Below are 21,159 nucleotides of genomic sequence, written 5' to 3'. Positions count from 1 at the left end.
TGAACAACTATATGAATGCTTGGGTCTATTTAACCGACTATTTTATCGATGCTGTAAAAGATACCCCATCTGTTTGAATATATTCAATCTTCCACCGGACGTTTTCAGTGGCTGAAAAACACCTCCGTGCATATAATGTTAGCCCTTTTATAAAAAAGAACACAATCTACATTAGTTTTGCGTGACTAAAATAGTTTTAAAACATGCTTGTCTAAAAGTTCAACCATAGTGTCATACTTCAGATCATTGCTTTAAACTGCATAACGTTATTTCCCTCCAGCATGCAAAATTAATTCGGATATTGACTCAGGACTTAGAAAAGTTCTGAATCTGCATTTTTGGCTGAAGCCCTTTCAAAAACAACGTTTCTTTTCATGGATACAAGGCCATGTTGGTCTTTCAGATGGAAGTCTTTCAGGTTGATGCTGAGTTTACCTGATGTCACTCTCTGTCAGCTGTTGGTGGCCATGCTTCAAATGAATGCACAAACTACTTATCTGAAGAGGCTGCACAGAAATACAAATTTTAATTAGTTTACAGACAGTTTGAGATACATGTCGTAATTGAGTTATTTGTCGACCCAATGATTTTTAATTGGACATCATTTTTTTAGTCCTATGCCTTACCCAGAATATAAAAATGCATATAAAAATATTTAGATTATTTACTTTGATCATTACTATCGGAATGTGAAGAGACTTTCAACCAGCACAACAAAAAAATGTTTTGAAGACAATCGCCTACTGCACCTTTAGGTTTTCAGTGCTTCATCTTGTTCACAAATCATTCTAATTAATTGGATTGGTGCTTTAATGTACTATTGTTGCTGTCAATGTTTAAAAAGTTCCACTGCTTTTTTATTATTTTTTTTTTTAGGAGTTTAATTGAAATGAAAGATTTTGTTACTTTCTAAATGTGTTTAGTGCCAATCGTGATTATGTATTTATTATATTTGATTGACAGTATTAGTCACTAACTTAAGTTAGACTTTATTTAAACAATAACACAAATATTGTTTGTGTCTGGATTTTAGGCGAGTGCATCAAGCTCCTTGTGGGTGCTGGAAATGGTGAAATGTTTTGAAGACATCGACCATGCTCGTTTATACCCAGTAGTTATTGTTTGGGTAAGTTTGCATACAGAGCTTCCCACTAATTCACCAATACATGCTGCAAAATGAATGTGTATGAATGTTTTTTAAACTCACCATACATTACATAAACAGAATTTTAGACATTTCAAAACTATTTATGCTCTAATTTTTTACTCTGTCCAGGCAACAAATGCGCATACTTGAATACAATACTCTACCTTTTTACTGTAACCATATGATAATGTCACAAAAGTGCATTTGTGGCAGAATATTAGTTTTCAACAAATCTATCATCCATTCTCCAAAATGAATGTTTATGTATGTTTTTTATCCTCACCAAACTAGCGTTGATACTATACTGAAATTCGGTACCAATCGATACTGAAAATTTTTTAAAGTCCTGCTAACATTTGAGCCTGTTTAGCAAGTTCTTAAACAGTGCTGATTTGCCATTTGTCTTCACATGCTCAACAGAAATGACTGTGATTGGCCGTAAAGGTAATCAGTTCACAGAACTCACCGCTGTTTGCTGAAGTGTAACCACAGATACAGCGACACTGGAGTGTTTTAAAACCATGAAGATCAGTCGATTCATCAGCAGATCGGTTCGCTCGTATGTCACCTTATAGACAAACCAGCTGATCAACGTGACTTTGAAACACTCCAGTGTCCTTGTATCTGTAGTTACACTTAGTAAACAGCGGTAAGTTTGGTGAACTGATGACCTTTAAGGCCAATCACTGTCATTTCTGTTAATCACAATGGCAAATCTGTGGTGTTCAAAAACGTGCTAAACAGCACTCAAATTTTAGCGGAAAATTGAAGTTGTTAAAATTTCAGTATCGATTAGCACCGAATTCCAGTATCGTGACAACCCTACACCATACATTACACAAACATCATTTTTAATACTGTTTATGCACTAATTTTGCTCTGTCTGCGCAACAATTGCACATATGTAAACTCAATTACTCTACCTTTTTTACTGTAACCACTTGATAATGTCACAAAAGTGCATTTGTGGCATATTATTAGTTTATATATTTAAAAAAGTATATATTTCTGTTTATACAGCATATATACCCACAACTATCGAAAAATGGGGTGGGTTTGACTGAAATCTTAGTATTTGTTTTATTATAGAGAAGTTTTATAACATATCTTCCGAATGTCAAATGAAAATATTGTCATTTAAAGCTTTTTTATTTCTTTTGAAAGAAAGTATAATTGGGTTATTGCACCAAATATTGATTTACATTTTTTTACTTAACCTTTTTAGAATTGAAGTAATTGGTATTATCGAAAAATGAACTTAAACGAGTCTGAAAAATTGGTACCATTTTGTGATTTGATAAAACAAAAACAAAAAAAAATTGAATGACAATAAAGGATAAAGCTTTTTTATTCTGCTTTATTAATATTGCGGCGAGGCAGTGGCGCAGTAGGTACTGCTGTTGCCTCACAGCAAGAAGGTCACTGGGTTGCTGATTCGAACCTCGGCTCAGTTGGCGTTTCTGTGTGGAGTTTGTATAATCTCCCTGCGTTCGCGTGGGTTTCCTCCGGGTGCTTCGGTTTCCCCCGCAGTCCAAAGACATGTGGTACAGGTGAATTGGGAAGGCTAAATTGTCCGTAGTGTATGAGTGTTTGTGTGAATGTGTGTGTGGATGTTTCCCAGAGATGGGTTGCGGCTGGAAGGTCATGCGCTGCGTAAAATCTTGCTAGACAAGTTGGCGGTTCATTCCGCTGTGGCGACCCCGGATTAATAAAGGGACTAAGCCGACAAGAAAATGAATGAATGAATAATTAATATTGCCTTTTTATTTCATTTTATTTAAAAGGATTTTATTTAGTGTGTAACAATTCTTACATTGAAGATCTAAAATATAATCTTGTCCAGTTCAAGCACTTGAGGGCAAATTTATTAAAAAGCTTGAAGAAACTTGTTATATTTTTTTTCATCCTCATTTTCGTGAAGCACATGTGGTTGATGGCAGTTCTGGGAGTTGGAAAAACCCTTGATGTTTTGTTTCCTGGTTCTTGTCCAGCCCGTGTACCTCAAAACATCTTAGTCTTAATCTCTGGGAAAATCATCACCCTCACCTTGATTCATTTCTGAAACGTATTTCGAAAACACAGAAATCTGTGCTCCCGCAGTCCTGACGTCTGAATCCAGACATCCACACCCCAGTGTGGGACTTTAGCCTTCCCAGAATACATATGTTTCCTCCGAAAGCCTGTCAGATAACCTCCACTCTCCATCATTGTGTTTGGATTGCGCGGATGCTTTGTTCTTATCAACAGCGCAGATGTTATGATAACACATGTGGCTGTGAGAGTGAGGAAAACTCAGGATTATTTTGTAATGAGAGGATTGCTTGACTTTCTATATGTTTGCATTTCATTTGGATTCGCTTAACATGCCATTACATTTCCTCCTGAGTTTTCTCTTGAGAAAATCAGCGCTTGTTGATATACAGTGCCAGTCATGCTACAATAATTCTTGCACCACTGGCAAATATGAGCAAATTAGGCTGTGAAAATGCTCTTGATTGTTTAGCTTTTAATCTTTTAACTATTAACATAAAAACAGAAGAAAATTGAGTTTGATTTGGCTGACAATATAAGCTTTCAAACAGTTTGGATTGATAAAAGTGGCTTCTTATTGTAGTTTAAGATGCTTTTGCGTGGTACCATACAATTCGATGTGGCTCGCTTTGGGGGATTTTACACTGTTTCGTATCTAGTACCTGATACTTTTTAGAACCACCATGGATGAGGTTCCAAGCAAGCCATACCTTTTACCAAAACATGACATATAAACACCGCTGATCACCGATTAGTCTGAGACGATTGTCACTACCAGCATCTATGTATTGTGACATGAAACACAAAACCCACTATTTTTAAATTAATCTTTATTTTTTAGCGCTTTTACAATGTAGATTGTGTCAAAGCAGCTTTACATAGAAGATTATAGTAAATTAAAACAGTGTCAGTTCAATTTTCAGTGATGAAGTTCAGTTTAGTTCAGTTTAGTGTGGTTTAATATTCACTGCTGAGAGTTCAACATTGAAGAGCAAATCCATTGATGCGCAGCTCCACAAGCCCCGAACCATGCAAGCCAGTGGCAACAGCAGTGAGGAAAAACTTTTGACGAAAGTGAAGGTTTTAAAGGGAACCTACGGTGAAAAATATACTTTTTAAGTTGTCTGGACAGACATGTGTATAAATATAGTGTATAGACCGTCATATTAGGGTGATATGAACACACCCAGTCCTTTTTTTTCAATTTACAAACATAAAAACGGTGGACCAATTGGAACAGTTTTTAGATCGACCGCAACTTTACGTAGGAGTGCGGTCCCCCCGCCCACCAATATTGATTGACAGGCGCGTGTCACCATATCCTTAGTTTGTCGTTTCACGTCCGCCATTTTCAGCGTGTGAGTCAAAGCGGTGTCACTAGAGGAACACTCTTGCTCTATTTTTAGATGTAAGGCTCATTGGGCTCAACACAAGATCAGCATTCGGTAGGTTTGCAAACGTGTACTTTTCATTGCGTCTACCTTAAACTTCAGCCATTTGCATTTCTCGAGGTCACAGAAGCTTCCTGTGAGTGTGATCTTAACTAGGTGCAGCTGTAAAGTGCGAGCGACTTTGCCTCAACAGGAGTGTTTTCATGTGAATTTTCATGTGAAGCTACAAAATAACACTTTTGAACACATTATAATAAAAACATCTGAACTGTGTGTTGAACTGAACCTAAACTGGCACACTCGGAAGAACCTTAATACTAATATTAAATCATAAAAAAGGGGTAAACTATGTGCCCTTTAAAAAACCTCGGGAGAAACCAGGCTCAGTTAAACACGACCATTTCTCCTATGGCCAAGCAACTTGTGCAGAGCTGCAGTCTAGGCGCCGGAGACTGAAGAGTGCTGGTCGTCCATCAAGAAGAAGCTGCAGATGGGAGTGGTCACCGGCTGGTGTACAGGCTGTCCCTTCAGGATTAATGCAAGGACTCATCTGTCACTGGGGTCTTACAGGGATCAGTCTCATGCTCTTTACTCCTTTATGATCACCACAGCAGCTGCTCAGGATACGGCCTGGTCCAGGATTATGGAAACCTCGGGAATAATAAAAATTAACATAAGCGCAGATGCCGTTTAAATTATAATGTCTTTTGGGAAGTGTTCCCGGCTCCGCTTGCCCTAAATAATGCAGACTAACAATCTTTTAGAGGATTTGGATTTCAACAGCATTTGTGTTTTATGTGTATGCTAATGCAAAGAGATGCGTCTTTAATCTAGTTTTAAACTGACAGAGTGTGTCTGCTTCTCAAACTGTGCTAGGAAGGCTGTTCCAGAGTTTTGGTGCCGGATAGTCAGCAGTAGCCACTGCTTAAAAACTGTTCCATTGGTAGCATCCATTGGTTTATGTTGCTTGTTTGTTTGTTGTTTATGGTAATGTCACAGCATTAGATTTGAATTATAGCAATAATCCCTGACCCTTTAAGCGCTACTAAACTGCAGTGGAAATGCAAACTAAATCGAGTCAAACTGCAGAATACTATAGAAAATCAGCTTTAGATACTTTCTGAACCCAAGACTTGACTAACTTCTGCAGTTCTTCAATTGTGATTCTTAGAGATTTCTTTGACCTTTTGAATCATTCTTTTGACAGTGGTACAGACAGATACACATTCTGTTTCAGATTAATTCTCAAGTATTCCAGTATTCCAGACATTAAAGATTTCGTTTTTTGCCATTTTTGTTTATTCATGTTGTTTAGTTTAGCAACTTGCATAGTGTTGGTTGTTTGGTAACATACCTAAGAGTGGATTGACACTTAGTGACACAATCATTTAAGATTTCCTTACTTGAGATAAGATACAATTTTGTAAGATAGGATAAAAATCCTGAATCAAGGTAAGATTTGCTTCTTGCTAAAAATCCTAATTTAATTTATCGGATCTTAAGTTAAGACCTACAGTAAACTTTCTGTAATATGCCCCCAGCATTCTGCCACTGACTGCCTGAAAAAAAACAGTCAGTTTGAATCAGAGAAAACAAACAGCATTACACATGTGTTCTACTCGGGTATGACCTCTGCTAGAAATATGTTTTTCTTCAAGCAGTTTGCAAAAATGAGCATGGCCTGTTTTATTTGGTGTGTTTGCATACAGGCCACATCTTCCTGAAGCGGTGATGTAAGCGAACGGAAAAAGAAATTGCATTCATTTAACGGATCGGTGAATGTTGGGTCAGTTGCAATGGAAACTTTTCGCTGAGAGTTTCTTTGCTGTTCTGCATGGGAGCACAACCTGTACAAATACACAGAATGTTCGTTAAAAAGAGGACCGTTGGCTAATCTTAAAATTAATGGGCTTGTTCCGAAGATATATTAGGTGTTTTTGTAAGAATAGGTCATATTTAGTTTAAACAAGTGATAGGTTTTTATGGGATTATTAATTGCTGTATGGATGGTTGGAGTTAATAAATGGTGGGAAGTTTTTTATATATTTGTTAATGACTATTAATCAGGGTATTCACTCTCTCTCTTTCTCACACTAAGTATAGTTGAAGTCAGAATTAACAGCCCTCCTTTGATTTTTTTTTTATTTTTTATAAATGTTTCTCAAATGATGTTTAACAGAGCAAGGACATTTTCACAGTATGTCTGATAATATTTTTTTCTTCTGGAGAAAGTCTTTTTTTTGTTTTATTTCATCTAGAATAAAATCAGGTTTTAAAAATAATAAAAAAATTAAAGGTCAAAATTATTAGCTCCTTTAAGTCATATATATTTTTTCGATAGTCTCTAGAACAAACCATCATTATACAATAATTTGCCTAATTACGCTCACCTGCCTAGTTAACCTAATTACCTTAGTAAAGCCTTTAAATGTCACTTTAAGCTGTACAAAAGTGTCTTAAAAATATCTAGTTAAATATTATTTACTGTCATCATGGCAAAGATAAATAAATCAGTTATTAGAGAAATTAGTTATTAAAACTATTATGTTTAGAAATGTGTTAATTAAATTTCCTCTACGTTAAACAGAAATTGGGGGAAAAATTAAACAGGTGGGCTTATAATTCAGGGAGGCTAATAATTCTGACTTCATCTGTAGATATTTTTATGTAACATTTCAGTAATGTTCATCATAATGATCATTATAATTGGATCAGCATGTTTATGTTTCTTTCATGTCAGTTAATGGATACACAACATTCATGGTTAATATACAAAATGTATTTATGTTTGATTAAAAATGTAATTTTGTATTTGTTGAAATTTTGTTGCATGACATCAAATATTAAACAGTAAGGGCTCCATCATACACCCGGCACAATAAGGTGCAAGACATGATTGGCGTGATTTGTTGCTATTTTCAAATCATCGCAACTCTATTTTTTATGTTTTGCGCCACGTTGTTTAAATAGCAAATCCATTTGCTCCACTTTGTGGGCTTATGGGTGTGCAGGTCTATAAAGGAGGTGTGTTAAGGCATATTGTGGGCACGTTGCTTTTTTAAGGAAAGGAATATTCATTAACCAACTGAAAGTGTAGCGCAGATCGCATTAGTTATGCTCCTATGTGGGTTCAAACACCAAAACATTGTTTAATACAGAAAGGATGTGCAGCAATACAAATATCTTAACATACTAAATGAAAAAATAAAGGATTAAAATGCTAAAAAATGTATTATTTTTTACATAAATATAAAAACCACTATACCTCTATGCCTTTTTAATGTTTGTTTTTCAGATTATTCATGACAATTTGCATTTGTATAATGTTATTATTATTAGCAGTATAATTTTTAAATGCATATTTATATTTGATCTAATAAAAACAAGTTTAGATTTGTCCACCTGTCGGTTTTGGAGATTACTATATGGGGCATAAGATTAGGACATGTGATTGGGTATAAAGTAACTCTGTATTTTTAGACCCCACTTTGTTATTATTGTTCATTTATTTGTTTGCTGGAAATTATAACTGAATTTAGAAATGGTTTTGAAACAAGTCTTTGTGCTTAACACAAAATTAAATATGTAGACTACTGGATGTCTTCAGTGGAGTGCGTACAACACTTTTTCCTTATCCACAAAAGTAAAGGAGTAAAGAGTAAAAGTAAAGAGGCCGAATGGAGGAGGCTCAGTCTTTATCCTTGTGCTGCAGATGGTCTGTTTAACTGTTTTCTCGCTAGTGAAGCATTCAGTTTTTCCACTTACAAAGTCCACCATGTAAATAGTAAATGTGCCATGGCACAACGCAACTGACTCTTAAAGGGAATGAGAGATGAGATTGGTTTAATGTACATTATGCTCAAGACACACCCATAACTCATTAAGAGAATAAACACAACCCTGTTAGACCATGCACCAGGGTGCAAACCGTAGTTCTCCTTCCTTAAAAAAGCTAAAGTGGATTCGGACATGCCCTTAATGCTTTTGCGGCATGCGCTTTAGACTTTGCACCTAGATCGTTAAAATAGAAAAAAATATATAATTTTTCTATATTTATTATCATATTTTAACAATTCATTTAATGATAGATTTCCATTTAATGTCTTGTATTGTTTTGTTATTATTTTATTAAGGTTATTCAATTAAGTCTTATATCAACTACCATCCCCTCTGCAGTTTCTTGAATCCACAAACCTCCCCCAGCAATAGATGAGGATATTTTTTAAAATTGTATTCCTTTTGTTGACAGGTACAGCTGAGCATGACAAAGCAGTCGGCTGACAGCCAAGAAACAGACGAGTTCATGGCTCTGGCCTCAGAAGTCAAACAGCGAAACGTTCTGCTCTATGGAATTAAGATCGATCACTCAAAGGTAATTTTCTTAATGAGATATCATTATATTAGCTAAAGGGAATATTAGTCGAAATTATGGCTGTATCCAAACAACCCAAAACGTGTCCTTTTGAGAGTGAATTAAAAACCCTCATTACACATTGGTCATTATGGGTTAATTTATAATTCAGTTATATCTTTCTGGACTGTTATTAGTGCCGGCATAGCTTTATGTCAACAAGAGCGATGTGTAAATTTGCCCTCTCTGGCTGCGGCCCCCATTAAAAACACTCAGACAGCAGAGGGAGGGACTGTAATATGTGTTCGTCGTGATAAAATGCTTCTTTTTGAGATAGTCGAAGTGCAGATAAAGACCATACATAAATCACACTCATAGGTCTTGTAATAATGAGGATAATTCCTCCCAGATGCGCTTATTCATGCTTCACAGGGTGACTGCCAAGACTCACTCGCTATGTGCGTTCTGACCCGTCCAAATACCTTCAATACGTGATATAAGGTTTTTTCAATTAGAGCCTGTGCCTCTTAATTCAGTGTTCTATCCAGATCGTTTTGGAGACTACGGTGAAGCCCTCAGACATTTTCTGCTGCTAGTCACGCCTGAGGGTTTTTGGATGAGCCAACGGTTAAATATATAGACTTTCCATTGCCTAATACAACGCCGAATTTATTCCACTGGCATCATTCGTGCAGTCAAAATCAGGTTTCGATGATCACCGTTGGGAAACTTTGAAAGGTTTATATCACAAGCAATTTAAGTTTGCTTGATCTGCGAAGATGGAATAACTTGATGCGTTATGAAAATGTTCAGATTTCTGCATAAATTGATCATAAAGTTGAAGTTAAAGGCAGTCTGCTTAAACGTTTTCATGGCTGTTGTGAACGCACTACTGTTGTTCATTTCACATAAAGTTCGGTTTCTTAAAGGTATGGATAAAAAAAAAAAAAAACACCTACTACTACCATAAGTTTAGTTAGGTTGGGTCCCAAAACCCAGTGTTGAATGGGTTAGCTCTTTTCTGTGATTGCTTTAGGACTTCTGATTGAGGTTTTTATTGGAGAAATGACTAGGAATTACTAACAGGATTAAATGGTCAAGCTACTTTCTCTACAAACAAGTGTGTTTATGACTATTACATCAAAATAAAAATAATATAATTTATAAAATACCAGTTTTCAACATCAAACAGCATAAAAAGCTGTTTTTATGTCTAAAAACCAATTGAAGTAAATGAGATGAGACTAGAAGTCTTGAGCCATTGTGTAGATTAAGGTCAGTATACTTGAACTAGGAGTTTTGTATTGATCTATTTTAATTGTTTACAGCAAAAAAAAAAAAAAAAAAATGCTTAATTGGAGAACTAATTGGTCACTAAAAATTTTGTAGGTAGAGGATTCAGTGTACAACACTTCTCATTCATTTCATTGACTGACAGTCACACAACTGACAGGATGTCGATGGATGTCAGGGCTGGAATGTACCAATACACTACCTGACAAGTCTTGTTGTTTATCTTATTGTTGTTTATTGTCTTGTTGTTATTATTAAGTTTTAGGAACTACAAATAATAACTTGACTTCTAGTTGATCGTTTGGTATCTAAAATGGCTTATGAAAGGCAAAGGGGTTGTCAGCAGCTATCTTATATGAAAGGCAAAGGTCTCTAGATCACTTTTATTTTACCACAATAAAATATGATCATGCCTTGATTTTAATTAGGACTGTAAGGTCTGACTTTGCTTAGACAAAAGTCTTGCCACTTAACAGAAATAATGTCCAGTATAGAATATAAAGCCATGGTGCTGTGGAAAAAGAAATTATTATTGTGTATGATTTCTATGAGCTTGGACGACTGCATCCATACATTTCTACAATGACTCAAATAACATTAATAAAGTCATCTTGATTCGCAAAAAAAAGTGTTCTTGCAGGATTTGCTACTTTGCAGACAACATGCATTTTGGTTTCAAATGCGTGCTATGAGAGTCTTCCTGACTGAATGAATGAAATACGATGTTTTTTTATCAGACAAGCCAGGGTGTTAAAATATAATTTGGCTAAACTGGCATTGAGTGAGTTAAAAGAACCAAAACAGAGACTCCCATTTTCAAAGCATAATATCTGACTTTTTTTTTTTCTTATTGTGTGTAGCACAATAAGTAAGTTAATTTTGTAGAGGAATGTCAAAATGTCTGTTTTCGCTGATTCAGAGCTGAATTACAGGAAGGAAAGATATTCAAAAATATACAAAGTATTAGTAGCATCGTTTGTTTACTTAAAAATTGTATTGGTCTGATAGTAAAATCTGTTGACTTCAGCAGAAAAGGTCATTTCTTTTGTATGTACTAAAGATGGTCTTACTAAAGGTAATTTAAGAATTTGTTGCTGTAGTCTTTCAGGATTGCTTGATTGGAATCTTCGGGTTTGTTTTTCTTTGCCAGATGTTTGTACATGTGAACCGCTAAACTTGTGTGGTGGGTTTATTGTTTTGAGAACATTGGCATTTGATAAGGATCAGTAAACATTTTCTCATAAATACACATTCAGTCTTCATTAGCTTTTTGTCCGGAACTTTTTTCTTTCTCTTTCAGCTTTAAGCATATAACATACCTTAGTTGCATTCTGTTTGATTAGCGATAGATTACTTTAAGGATAGGATTTGACTTCAGTCTTTCAACGCATTTCAGTAAAGTTAAGACTGAAACCCCCTTCTCGTGGACCTCCGAGTACTTCATGCTAATCACCCTCCACGTAGACAGTGATGAGATGTTTGCGTGATTCATTGTGTGTAAACAACGACAGGCCTCGTTAAACAAATAATTTCTTTCAGTCATTCCATGTATGTTTGTAATATACAAAGGTTCCATGATTAAATCCAGACTGAGGGAAGCATGACGCTAACAGCCACACAGCAGCTTATGAAGTAATGAGAGGAGTAAAGAGAGGAGTAAAGTGAATGGGTAGATGGATGGATGGATGGGGACAGGATAGGACCTGACAGGACAAAACATGACAGGACAGGACAGAACAGACAAAATAGATAGATAGACAGACAGACAGACAGATAAATAGATGGATGGATGGATAGATGGATGGTCAGATGGACTGATAAACAGATGGATTGATTGATTGATTGATACTTTGATACATTGATTGATTGATTGATTGATTGATTGATTGATTGATTGATCAATAGAGGAATGGCCAGAATAGATTGATAGATTTGATTGATTGATTAATAAATAGCTGGAGAAATCTATAGATGGGTGGGCAGGATGGATAGATAGATGCATTGATAAATTGATTGATTGATTGATTGATTGATTGATTGATTGATTGATTGATTGATTGATTGATTGATTGATTGATTGATTGATTGATTGATTGATTGATTGGTAGATAGATGGATGGATTATTAGATACTTTTATTGATTGTTAATTAGATGAATGGATAGATCGATAAATTAATAAATGGATTAATTATTAAATGGTAGATTTATAGATGGATGGACATGACAAACTAGATGGATGGATGGATGGATGGATGGATGGATGGATGGATGGATGGATGGATAGATAGATAGATAGATAGATAGATAGATAGATAGATAGATAGATAGATAGATAGATAGATAGATAGATAGATAGATAGATAGATAGATAGATAGATAGATAGATAGATAGATAGATAGATAGATAGATAGATGCTCACTCACTCTTTGTGTGCTGGTGTCAGTAAGGTGATCTGGCGGTGTGATAAAGGTCATCTCTGGCTCTTTCAGTGAGTGTCCAGTGAGTGACAGGAAGTGTCACAGGATCTCTTTCGCACACAGGCTGAGTGGCCTGTCATGTGCTGAAAAGGCCTGTCATAATGATATATGGCTGGTCTAATCCCTCCTGTGAGCACAGCAGCTCACCCTCCCTCACTTCCTTCTCCTCAAAGCATCCAGCTGAGGAATCCAAAGCCGAGAGAAGATTAGCTGCTCCTTACAAAAGAGAAAGAAACTCTCTTACCTGCCCAGATCCACCCGTTTTTGAAACCAGACACCTGCTTGAGCACAATTTTTGGTTCATCTTGAGTTTTACAATGCAATCTTAGCAGAATTTTAGCATTTTAAAATATGTTTTTAGCACAGTCTTTGAACAGACAGTCATATTTTCAGAAGATTAATGATGCTTTGGGCATATACACCAGTAAATAAATGATTGCAAGACAGCAAAAGGCATCAGGTCCTGTAATCATTCTAAAATTACCCCTGTTAAAATGATGTTGGAGTGGATTGTACCTCAACATCTCTTTTCAATGCTTGTCAACATTTGACAGAGTGAATGCATTTGGCTATACCCTCCATTTAGTGTTGGGTTTACCTTCCAGGAGGCATTTCTCATTCTCAAAATATTCCCCTTCACTCCATGTCTAATTGTTTTTATGTTTTCCTCATTACGGCTGGCATGCATTACAAGTAGAAAAGGGAAAAAAAGGAAAAGAAAAGAAAAAAATATATAAATCTGTATTTTGTTTAAGCCTGGGCTCCAAAGATACCTGCTGAGAACCCCAGGCCAGAGTGCTTCTGCTTTGATATTGTATCGCAGTGTTAAACTGAAAGGTCCGGGATGGTGCAGCTTATGTTCTGTATTTTTTTATATCTAAAGATAACTAATTATGCAACAAATAAAGGATATGAAACCCTACAGCATTATTGCTATCAATATTATGATCACATTTAATTGTATTATAAGTGATACAGATGTCCTTTGTACACATTTTACACATGCTGGCAATTTCAGCTGTTCTTTGAATAAATTCACTTAGGTTTGAACTCACTTAGATTTGAATATGACAAGTACAATATGTTTCTTTGTAATCCTGTTTAAAGTGAATTTTGTTTTTACACTATGTATACTTACCAGTCACTTTATTAGGTACACCTGTTCAACTGCTTGTTAACACAAATTTCTAATCAGCCAATCACATGGCAGAAACTCAATGCATTTAAGCATGTAGACATGGTCAATATGATCTGCTGCAGTTCAAACTGAGCATCAGAATGGGGAAGAAAGGTGATTTAGGTGACTTTGAGCGTGGCGTGGTTGGTGGTGCCAGACGGGCTGGTCTGAGTATTTCAGAAACTGCTGATCTACTGGGATTTTTACACACAACCATCTCTAGGGTTTGCAGATAATGGTTCAAAAAACAGAAAATATCCATTAAGCGGCAGTTCTGTGGGCACAAATGCCTTGTTGATACCAGAGGTCAGAAGAGAATGGCCGGAGTGCTTTGAGCTGATAGAAAGGCAACAGTAACTCAAATAACCACTCGTTGCAACCGAGATGTGCTGAAGAGCATCTTTGAATGCACAACTTGTCCGACCTTGAGGCGGATGGGCTACAGCAACAAAAGGCCACACCAGGTGCCACCCCTGTCAGCTAAGAACAGAAAATTGAGGCTACGATTGGTACAGGCTCACTAAAATTGGACAGTAGAATATTGGAAAAATGTTGCCTGGTCTGATGAGTCACAATATTTGCTGCACCATTCGGATGGTAGGGTCAGAACCTGGTGTCAACAACATGAAAGCATGGATACATCCTGATTCAGGCTGATGTTTGTGTTGTAATGGTGTGGGGGATATTTTCTTGCCACACTCTGGGCCCATTAGTACCAAATGAGCATCGTGTCAATGCCACAGCCTACCTGAGTATTGTTGCTGACCATGTCCATCCCTATATGACCACAGTGTACCTTTCTTCTGATGGCTACTTCCAGCAGGATAATGCGCCTTGTCATAAAGCACGAATCATCTCAGACTGGCTTTTTGAATATGACTATGAGTTCACTGTACTTAAATGGCCTCCACAGTCACTAGAACTCTATTCAATAGAGCACCTTTTGGATGTGGTGGAACGGGAGATTCGCATCATGGACGTGCAGCCGACAAATCTGCAGCAACTGCGTGATGCTATCATGACAGTATGGACAAAATCTCTGAGGAGTTTTCCAGTACCTTGTTGACTCAAGGATTAAGGCAGTTCTGAAGACAAAAGGTTGACCAACCCGGTATAAGTAAGGTGTACCTTATAAAATGGCCAGTGAGTATATATAGATGGATGAATAGATCATAGAATAGATAGATATGATAAATACTATAGATGGATAGATAGATAGATAGATAGATAGATAGATAATATACAGTAAATAGGTATTATAGATGGAAGAATTTATACTATAGAGATATAGATATTACAATACAGTCTACAGCACAAATGAATTTTGAAAATGAATGTTTTATCCATTTCTCACTGAATGTACTGTAGACAATATATTTTGTTACATTTACACACAATCAATTTATTAAGCGGTTATATTTATTAAAATACGAATTTGTTCACCTATTGTCTTTATAAATAGAAATAGAGATATAGTATATGCAAATTCAGATGAATAAAATGGCATCTTTTCAGCAGTCGAAAATGCATACCTAGCTAAAAGTTATTCTAAAATCCCATCTAGCAGCAGTGTGTACGTGTCCTATGTAATGCCTCAAGAGCACCAGATGTGTGCTTGTACACTGTTACCCTCTAAATCTGTTTATTTAGAGCTGATTGGGCAGATTACACAAGCCACTGATACCTTCTGCCCCACTCGAGATCATGCAGACGCACACACAGAGACACAGCATACCATTCAAGAACATTCACAAACTAATCAGAACAAAATTACAGACTGATTCTCAAAAAACCAGTTTGTAAACATTCATTTGGAGAATTTCAGCAGCGGCATGTTTGGTGTTTTACCCCACGCGGTCCGTCTACAGCAGAACACTTTCTTTAGATTTGGAGACGACCACCCACCGTCAGGTATTGAATGTCCTCTGCGTGGTAATCTTGTTTTGAGCGAGCGGGTTTTTCAGGGTTTTAGCATGAGCTTTGTAGGGTTAAGGTGTTTGAAGTGGTGGTAAGTCCGCCGCTTCATGAACGCAAACTTTTGATGGAGCCTGCTTATTTGTCTTGCATTGGAGACCATTAACCGTGCATGATACGTAAAATATACAGAGCATAGGGGCTTTCTGACCACATAGATCATGTGAGATTTGAAGACAAATTTGAAACCTGGAATTCAGATTATAGCGGATCACTTGTGGATGTTGTGTGAGCAGATGTCAAAAATGCAAATCCCAATGTTATTTTTTTGATCGTTGCACACTTTGAGTCACTTCAAAATCTTAAATAGAAATATGTTAAATATTTAAAAATCCAACCAAGGACAAAAGTGCAGCAATACTATGAAATAGTTTTGCTATTCGTAAGAATCTTTTTTTTTTTCGGTTGTTATGTGTTTAAAAGTGTCATTTATATTTTTATTCAGTGCTGAATTTTCAACAACACAGTATGCTGATCTGTTACTCAAGAAACAATGTATTATGAATGTTTAGACAGTTGTGATACTTTATTTTAAAACTAAATTAAAATTAAAAATCTCAAACCCTAAATAGATAATTAAAAATAAAAATAGTACTTTGATATTCTTATACTTACAAACACTAAATACATTCCTTCAAACCCTAAAAATAAATAAAAAAATGGTATTTTGATATTCAAATATAAAATAGTCCTAAATTTTATTTTATTTTATTTTTAATTTAATTTATTTTTTAATTTTAATTTTAAATATTTTATATTATTTTATTATTATTTTGTTTTATTAGTTTTTACGTCTTGTACCTTAAAATCTTCATCTACATCTACCTTAAAATCTTCATCTGTACTACATCATCCGGCCATAGTGCACAGCATGCGTTTTTTTTTGTTATTAGTACATACAGAGGGAGGTGTACCTGTACAGAAGCATAGGGGTATTTATGTAGTATATGTATAAACGGTACAAGAAATCCTCAATCACAGAGTGCCTTGTTTTCCTTTAGTTAACCAAATGACTCCAGCTTCACACTCTCACCTGTACTCCTCAGCAAATGAATGTTTAGTCTATGGAAATTCTTGTTTGGACAGCTCAGTAACAAATGCCTACCATCCTTTTTTTTGTCCGAGGTGAAATATTTACCTGATAACGCTTGTTCCTAATGCAACAGGATGAGGTGCGGGTGCTAGAAATGAGAAACGTGGATGTCGAATCCTAAATGGTGTAAGGAAATAACATACATGACCCAAGCTGATCTCTTGCTCCCGTGTCACAAGCCTAATGAGAGGTTTTTGTTGTTACCAACGGATGTTTGGTTTCTATATGAGGGCCTTGACATATTTCAGTGTCTTAGCGGATCTGTCAGTGTAAGAACGCATTGTGGTCTGTCATTGTTTAGGAACAAATCTGTCGCCAGGTCGAGTACAAACACAGAAATCGCTCCCTCAGACTTGTTGAAAAAGAGCTGCGTTCACAGGTATGGGAACAAAAGCTTCCTGTATTTTCTTCGCCTCTTTCCTGTAAATGTGGTAGGTTTAGGCTCTAGGCAAAACAAAAAAGGGGGGGATTCAGAAAGAAAGTTCATGAGGAAACCTCTTTGAGATGCTGCTTTCTCCTTGTAAACCACACGACGGAAAGGGTTCATTATTATTTCTTGGATTTTCTTTCAGTGTACCTTGACTTGTTTATTTGAGCAGATCCTGATTCAATAAGAGCGTGGATGTGCCGCTCGGTTTGAGAGGAAGAGATAATGACATGATCATCCTGTTCATATAAGGTGAGATTCATTGAGAACTAATATATATATATATATATATATATATATATATATATATATATATATATATATATATATATATATATATATATTTAAAAGAAAGTTAACAAAACAATACAGTTCAATTCAACCAAATCATAAATAAATAAATCAAATAATAAAAACGCTTTTGATAATCAGATATTGACAGATTTAAATTATTTTAAATAATATAATATAATATAATATAATATAATATAATATAATATAATATAATATAATATAATATAATATAATATAATATAATATAATATAATATACTATTGTATAATATAATATAATAAAGTATGGTGTGCGATGGCACAGTGGGTAGCAATATTGCCTCACAGCTAGAAAGTTGCTGGTTTGAGCCTCGGCTGGGTCAGTTGGCATTTCTGTGGGGAGTTTGCATGTTCTTCTTGTGTTGGCGTGGGTTTCCTCCGGGAGCTCAGGTTTCCCCCAAAGTCCAAAGACATACAGGTAAATTGGGTAAGCTAAATTGTCCATAGTGTATGTGTGTGTGAATGAGAGTATATGGGTGTTTCCCACTGAATAAGTTGGCGGTTCATTCTGCTGTGGCGACCCCTGATTAATAAAGACACCAAGCCGAAAAGAAAATAAATGAATGAATAATAATGTTTTAATTAGTAGTATTTGGATTTTCAGATAATTACTGACACCAAAATCCAGCCCAGACCAAAAAAATAAAAATAAAATGGTAAAATGGAGTATGTTTTTTAAATGCTTAGTGATACTATTAATAAAATAATGTTAATAATAATAATTAATAAACTAATAAAAAAACATGTAAATTAATTAATTTATTAAAATAGACTTTTTGTATTCTGATACCGGTGTTATCCTAACCCATGAAAAAACCCCACCTTTTGGGCGGCACTCTGGGTGCATGGTTAGCACTGTCGCCTCACAGCAAGAAAATTGCTGGTTCAAGTCCCGGCTGGATCAGTACTCATTTCTGTGTGGAGTTAGCATGTTCTTCCCGTGTTCATGTGCGTTTCCTCTGGATTCTCCGGTTTCTCCCACAGTTCAAAGACATGCGCTATAGATGAATTGGATGAACTAAATTGGCTGTAGTGTATAAGTGTGTGTGAGTGTATGGGTGTTTTCCAGTACTGGGTTGTGGCAGGAAGGGCATCCACTGTTTAAAATATGCTGGAATAATTTGCGGTTCATTCTGCTGTGGTGGTTTCTGATAAATAAGGGACTAAGCTGGAAAGAAAAATAAATATATAAATGAATGAAAAACACTTTTTCATAATAATAATTTAGCTGTTGTGCAAAAATTTCATATTCATATAATATAGAAATATAAATAAAAAACTTTTAAAATACAGATACTAACTCAATTGTTCAAGCTCTGAAAATAAATAAACAACTTTTTTTTTTAAATGAATCAATAGTATTTGCATATTCACATAAAGACCGTAATCCACCCGAAATCCTGAAAACAAGAAATACAGTAAAATAGAATAATCGTTTTGTATTCATATACTTAGTGATTTTATTAATAAAAGAATGATGATGATGATAATAATAATAACAACAATAATAATAATAATAACAGCAACAATAATTAATTAATTCATTAATTCATTATTTAAAATAGACTTTTTGTATTCTAATACTTGTGTTAAACAAATCTATCCTAAACCATGTTTAAAAAAAAAGCAAAACAAAACTTTTTCATAATAATAATAGTTTGCTGTTGTGCAAAAATTGCATCCCAAACCCTAAATATAGAAATAAAAAAAATTATGCACAGAAACTATCCAAATTATTTCAAACTCTGAAAATAAATAAACATTTTTTTAAAATATAATTAATAATTAGTATTATTTGGATATTCAGATACTTTAAGACAAAAATCCACCCAAACCATGAAAACAAGAAATACAGTGAAATATAATAATCTATTTGTATTCAAATACTTGTGATACTATTAAAATAATGATAATAATAAAAAATAAATAAGCAAATAAATCAATTAATTAATTAAAATAGATTTTTTTTGTATTCCAATACAAGTGTTAAATTAATCTATTCTAAACCATGAAAAAGTAAAGCAAAACAAAATAATAATTTCATCATAATAATAATTTGTGGTTGTGCAAATTATTAAAAAAAAGAATAAAACAAAATGTGTGTGTGTGTGTGTGTGTGTGTGTGTGTGTGTGTGTGTGTGTGTGTGTGTGTGTGTGTGTGTGTGTGTGTGTGTGTGTGTGTGTGTGTGTGTGCGTGCTTCAGTGAGTTAAAAAAAAATCTATAATATTTTTTATAAAAAATAATTTGAAGAATATGTTTGAAACAGATAATTATTAAACAGGATTGTAAATAGTCCGATATGCAACATTTAACTTCATGTCTGTATCTAAAAACCCCATGAAAACTTCTTGTTTCTTAAAATAGACTGTAAACTATACTGTAGATGTCTTTCTCCTCCAAACTGCATGGCGGAAACGGTCCATTGTTACCTGGACTTTCTTTCAGTGTATCTTGACTTGTTTATTTGAGCAGTTCCTGATTCAATAAGAGCGTGGATGTGCCGCTTGGTTTGAGGGAAAGAGTTGACATTCAGATCCTGTTCATTTGAGGTGAGAGTGAATGAAGATGAGAAGGTTGAGGCGAGGACATTATAATCCCACAAATCTGTGTTTGTGCTGGTGCTACGTCTGTAAAATCACTGAAGCGAATCATCTTTGGCCTCTGGCTCCTGCTTTCCCAAGAATAAACTGGCAATGGAGGAGATTAGCAGCTGTCAAGTGTGCCTAAATCTATAAGCCAATGTACCGTTTCATTCATCATTCAAAAGCAGTTTTACGTTCATTATTAAACTGACATTTACTGCACTTTAGGTTAATTGTGTGGAGTTAGTCATTGTCAGTTGCTGGCTCTTGCTAGACACTTTCCATAAATATGGTGCTCTTCATTTTGCCAAGTATTAAATCAGAGTAATTATGTAAATGGTTATCTAACTTAGAATTAAACGTGCATTAATAGTAGTACAGTATATAGTGTAGGTGACCATTGAGATTTTGACCATTTTTTTTTATCAATTACAGTCTTATATCTTAATTTTGATTAAAAAAAAAAATCATCAAACTTAAAAAAAAAAAAGCTTATAACTGAATTTAATGTAGAAATTCTATTTAGGTTTTTCTTCAAAATATTATTTTTTAATTATATTTTTTCTTTTAAGGTAAATTAATTTTAAGACTTAATAGGATCATGTTTGACTTATAAATATGCATTCTAAAATGATTGTTTATATAAACATTACTTAACTATTGTTTAAACATTAATTCAAGTGCAAGTATTTTTTTGCATACTTATGTGCAAAATGTAAAATATGTTAAGGCTGATTTATACTTCTGCGTCAAATGCACGCGTATGCTACGGCATTGACGCATAGCCCTATGCCGTGGCCGTCGACGGCTGACGTGCACCTCTCAGTAAATGTAACTACACGTCGCAACGACATGTAACACAAGCTCTGTGATTGGTCGGC

At 35.0% G+C, this 21,159-nt stretch overlaps 1 protein-coding gene across 7 annotated transcripts in view; it reads left to right on the top strand.

The window, feature by feature from the left end:
- The window catches only part of crppa (CDP-L-ribitol pyrophosphorylase A), a 74,065-nt gene that overhangs the window by 35,533 nt on the left and 17,373 nt on the right, over nt 1-21,159 (top strand). For all 7 annotated transcript variants that reach the window (XR_015508839.1, XR_015508836.1, XR_015508838.1 and 4 more), the window contains 2 exon segments: nt 1,034-1,126; nt 8,819-8,941. Coding sequence is in view for 2 of the 7 variants with exons in the window: in NM_001077802.1 (NP_001071270.1) it covers nt 1,034-1,126; nt 8,819-8,941 (216 nt within the window). In the remaining 5 variants the exon portion in view is untranslated.

This window comes from Danio rerio, chromosome 15 (genome assembly GCF_052040795.2).
Source record: "Danio rerio strain M-AB ecotype USA chromosome 15, GRCz13ab, whole genome shotgun sequence".
Classification (NCBI taxonomy): Eukaryota; Metazoa; Chordata; class Actinopteri; order Cypriniformes; family Danionidae; genus Danio; species Danio rerio.
This window is presented reverse-complemented; position numbering and strand designations above follow the sequence as displayed.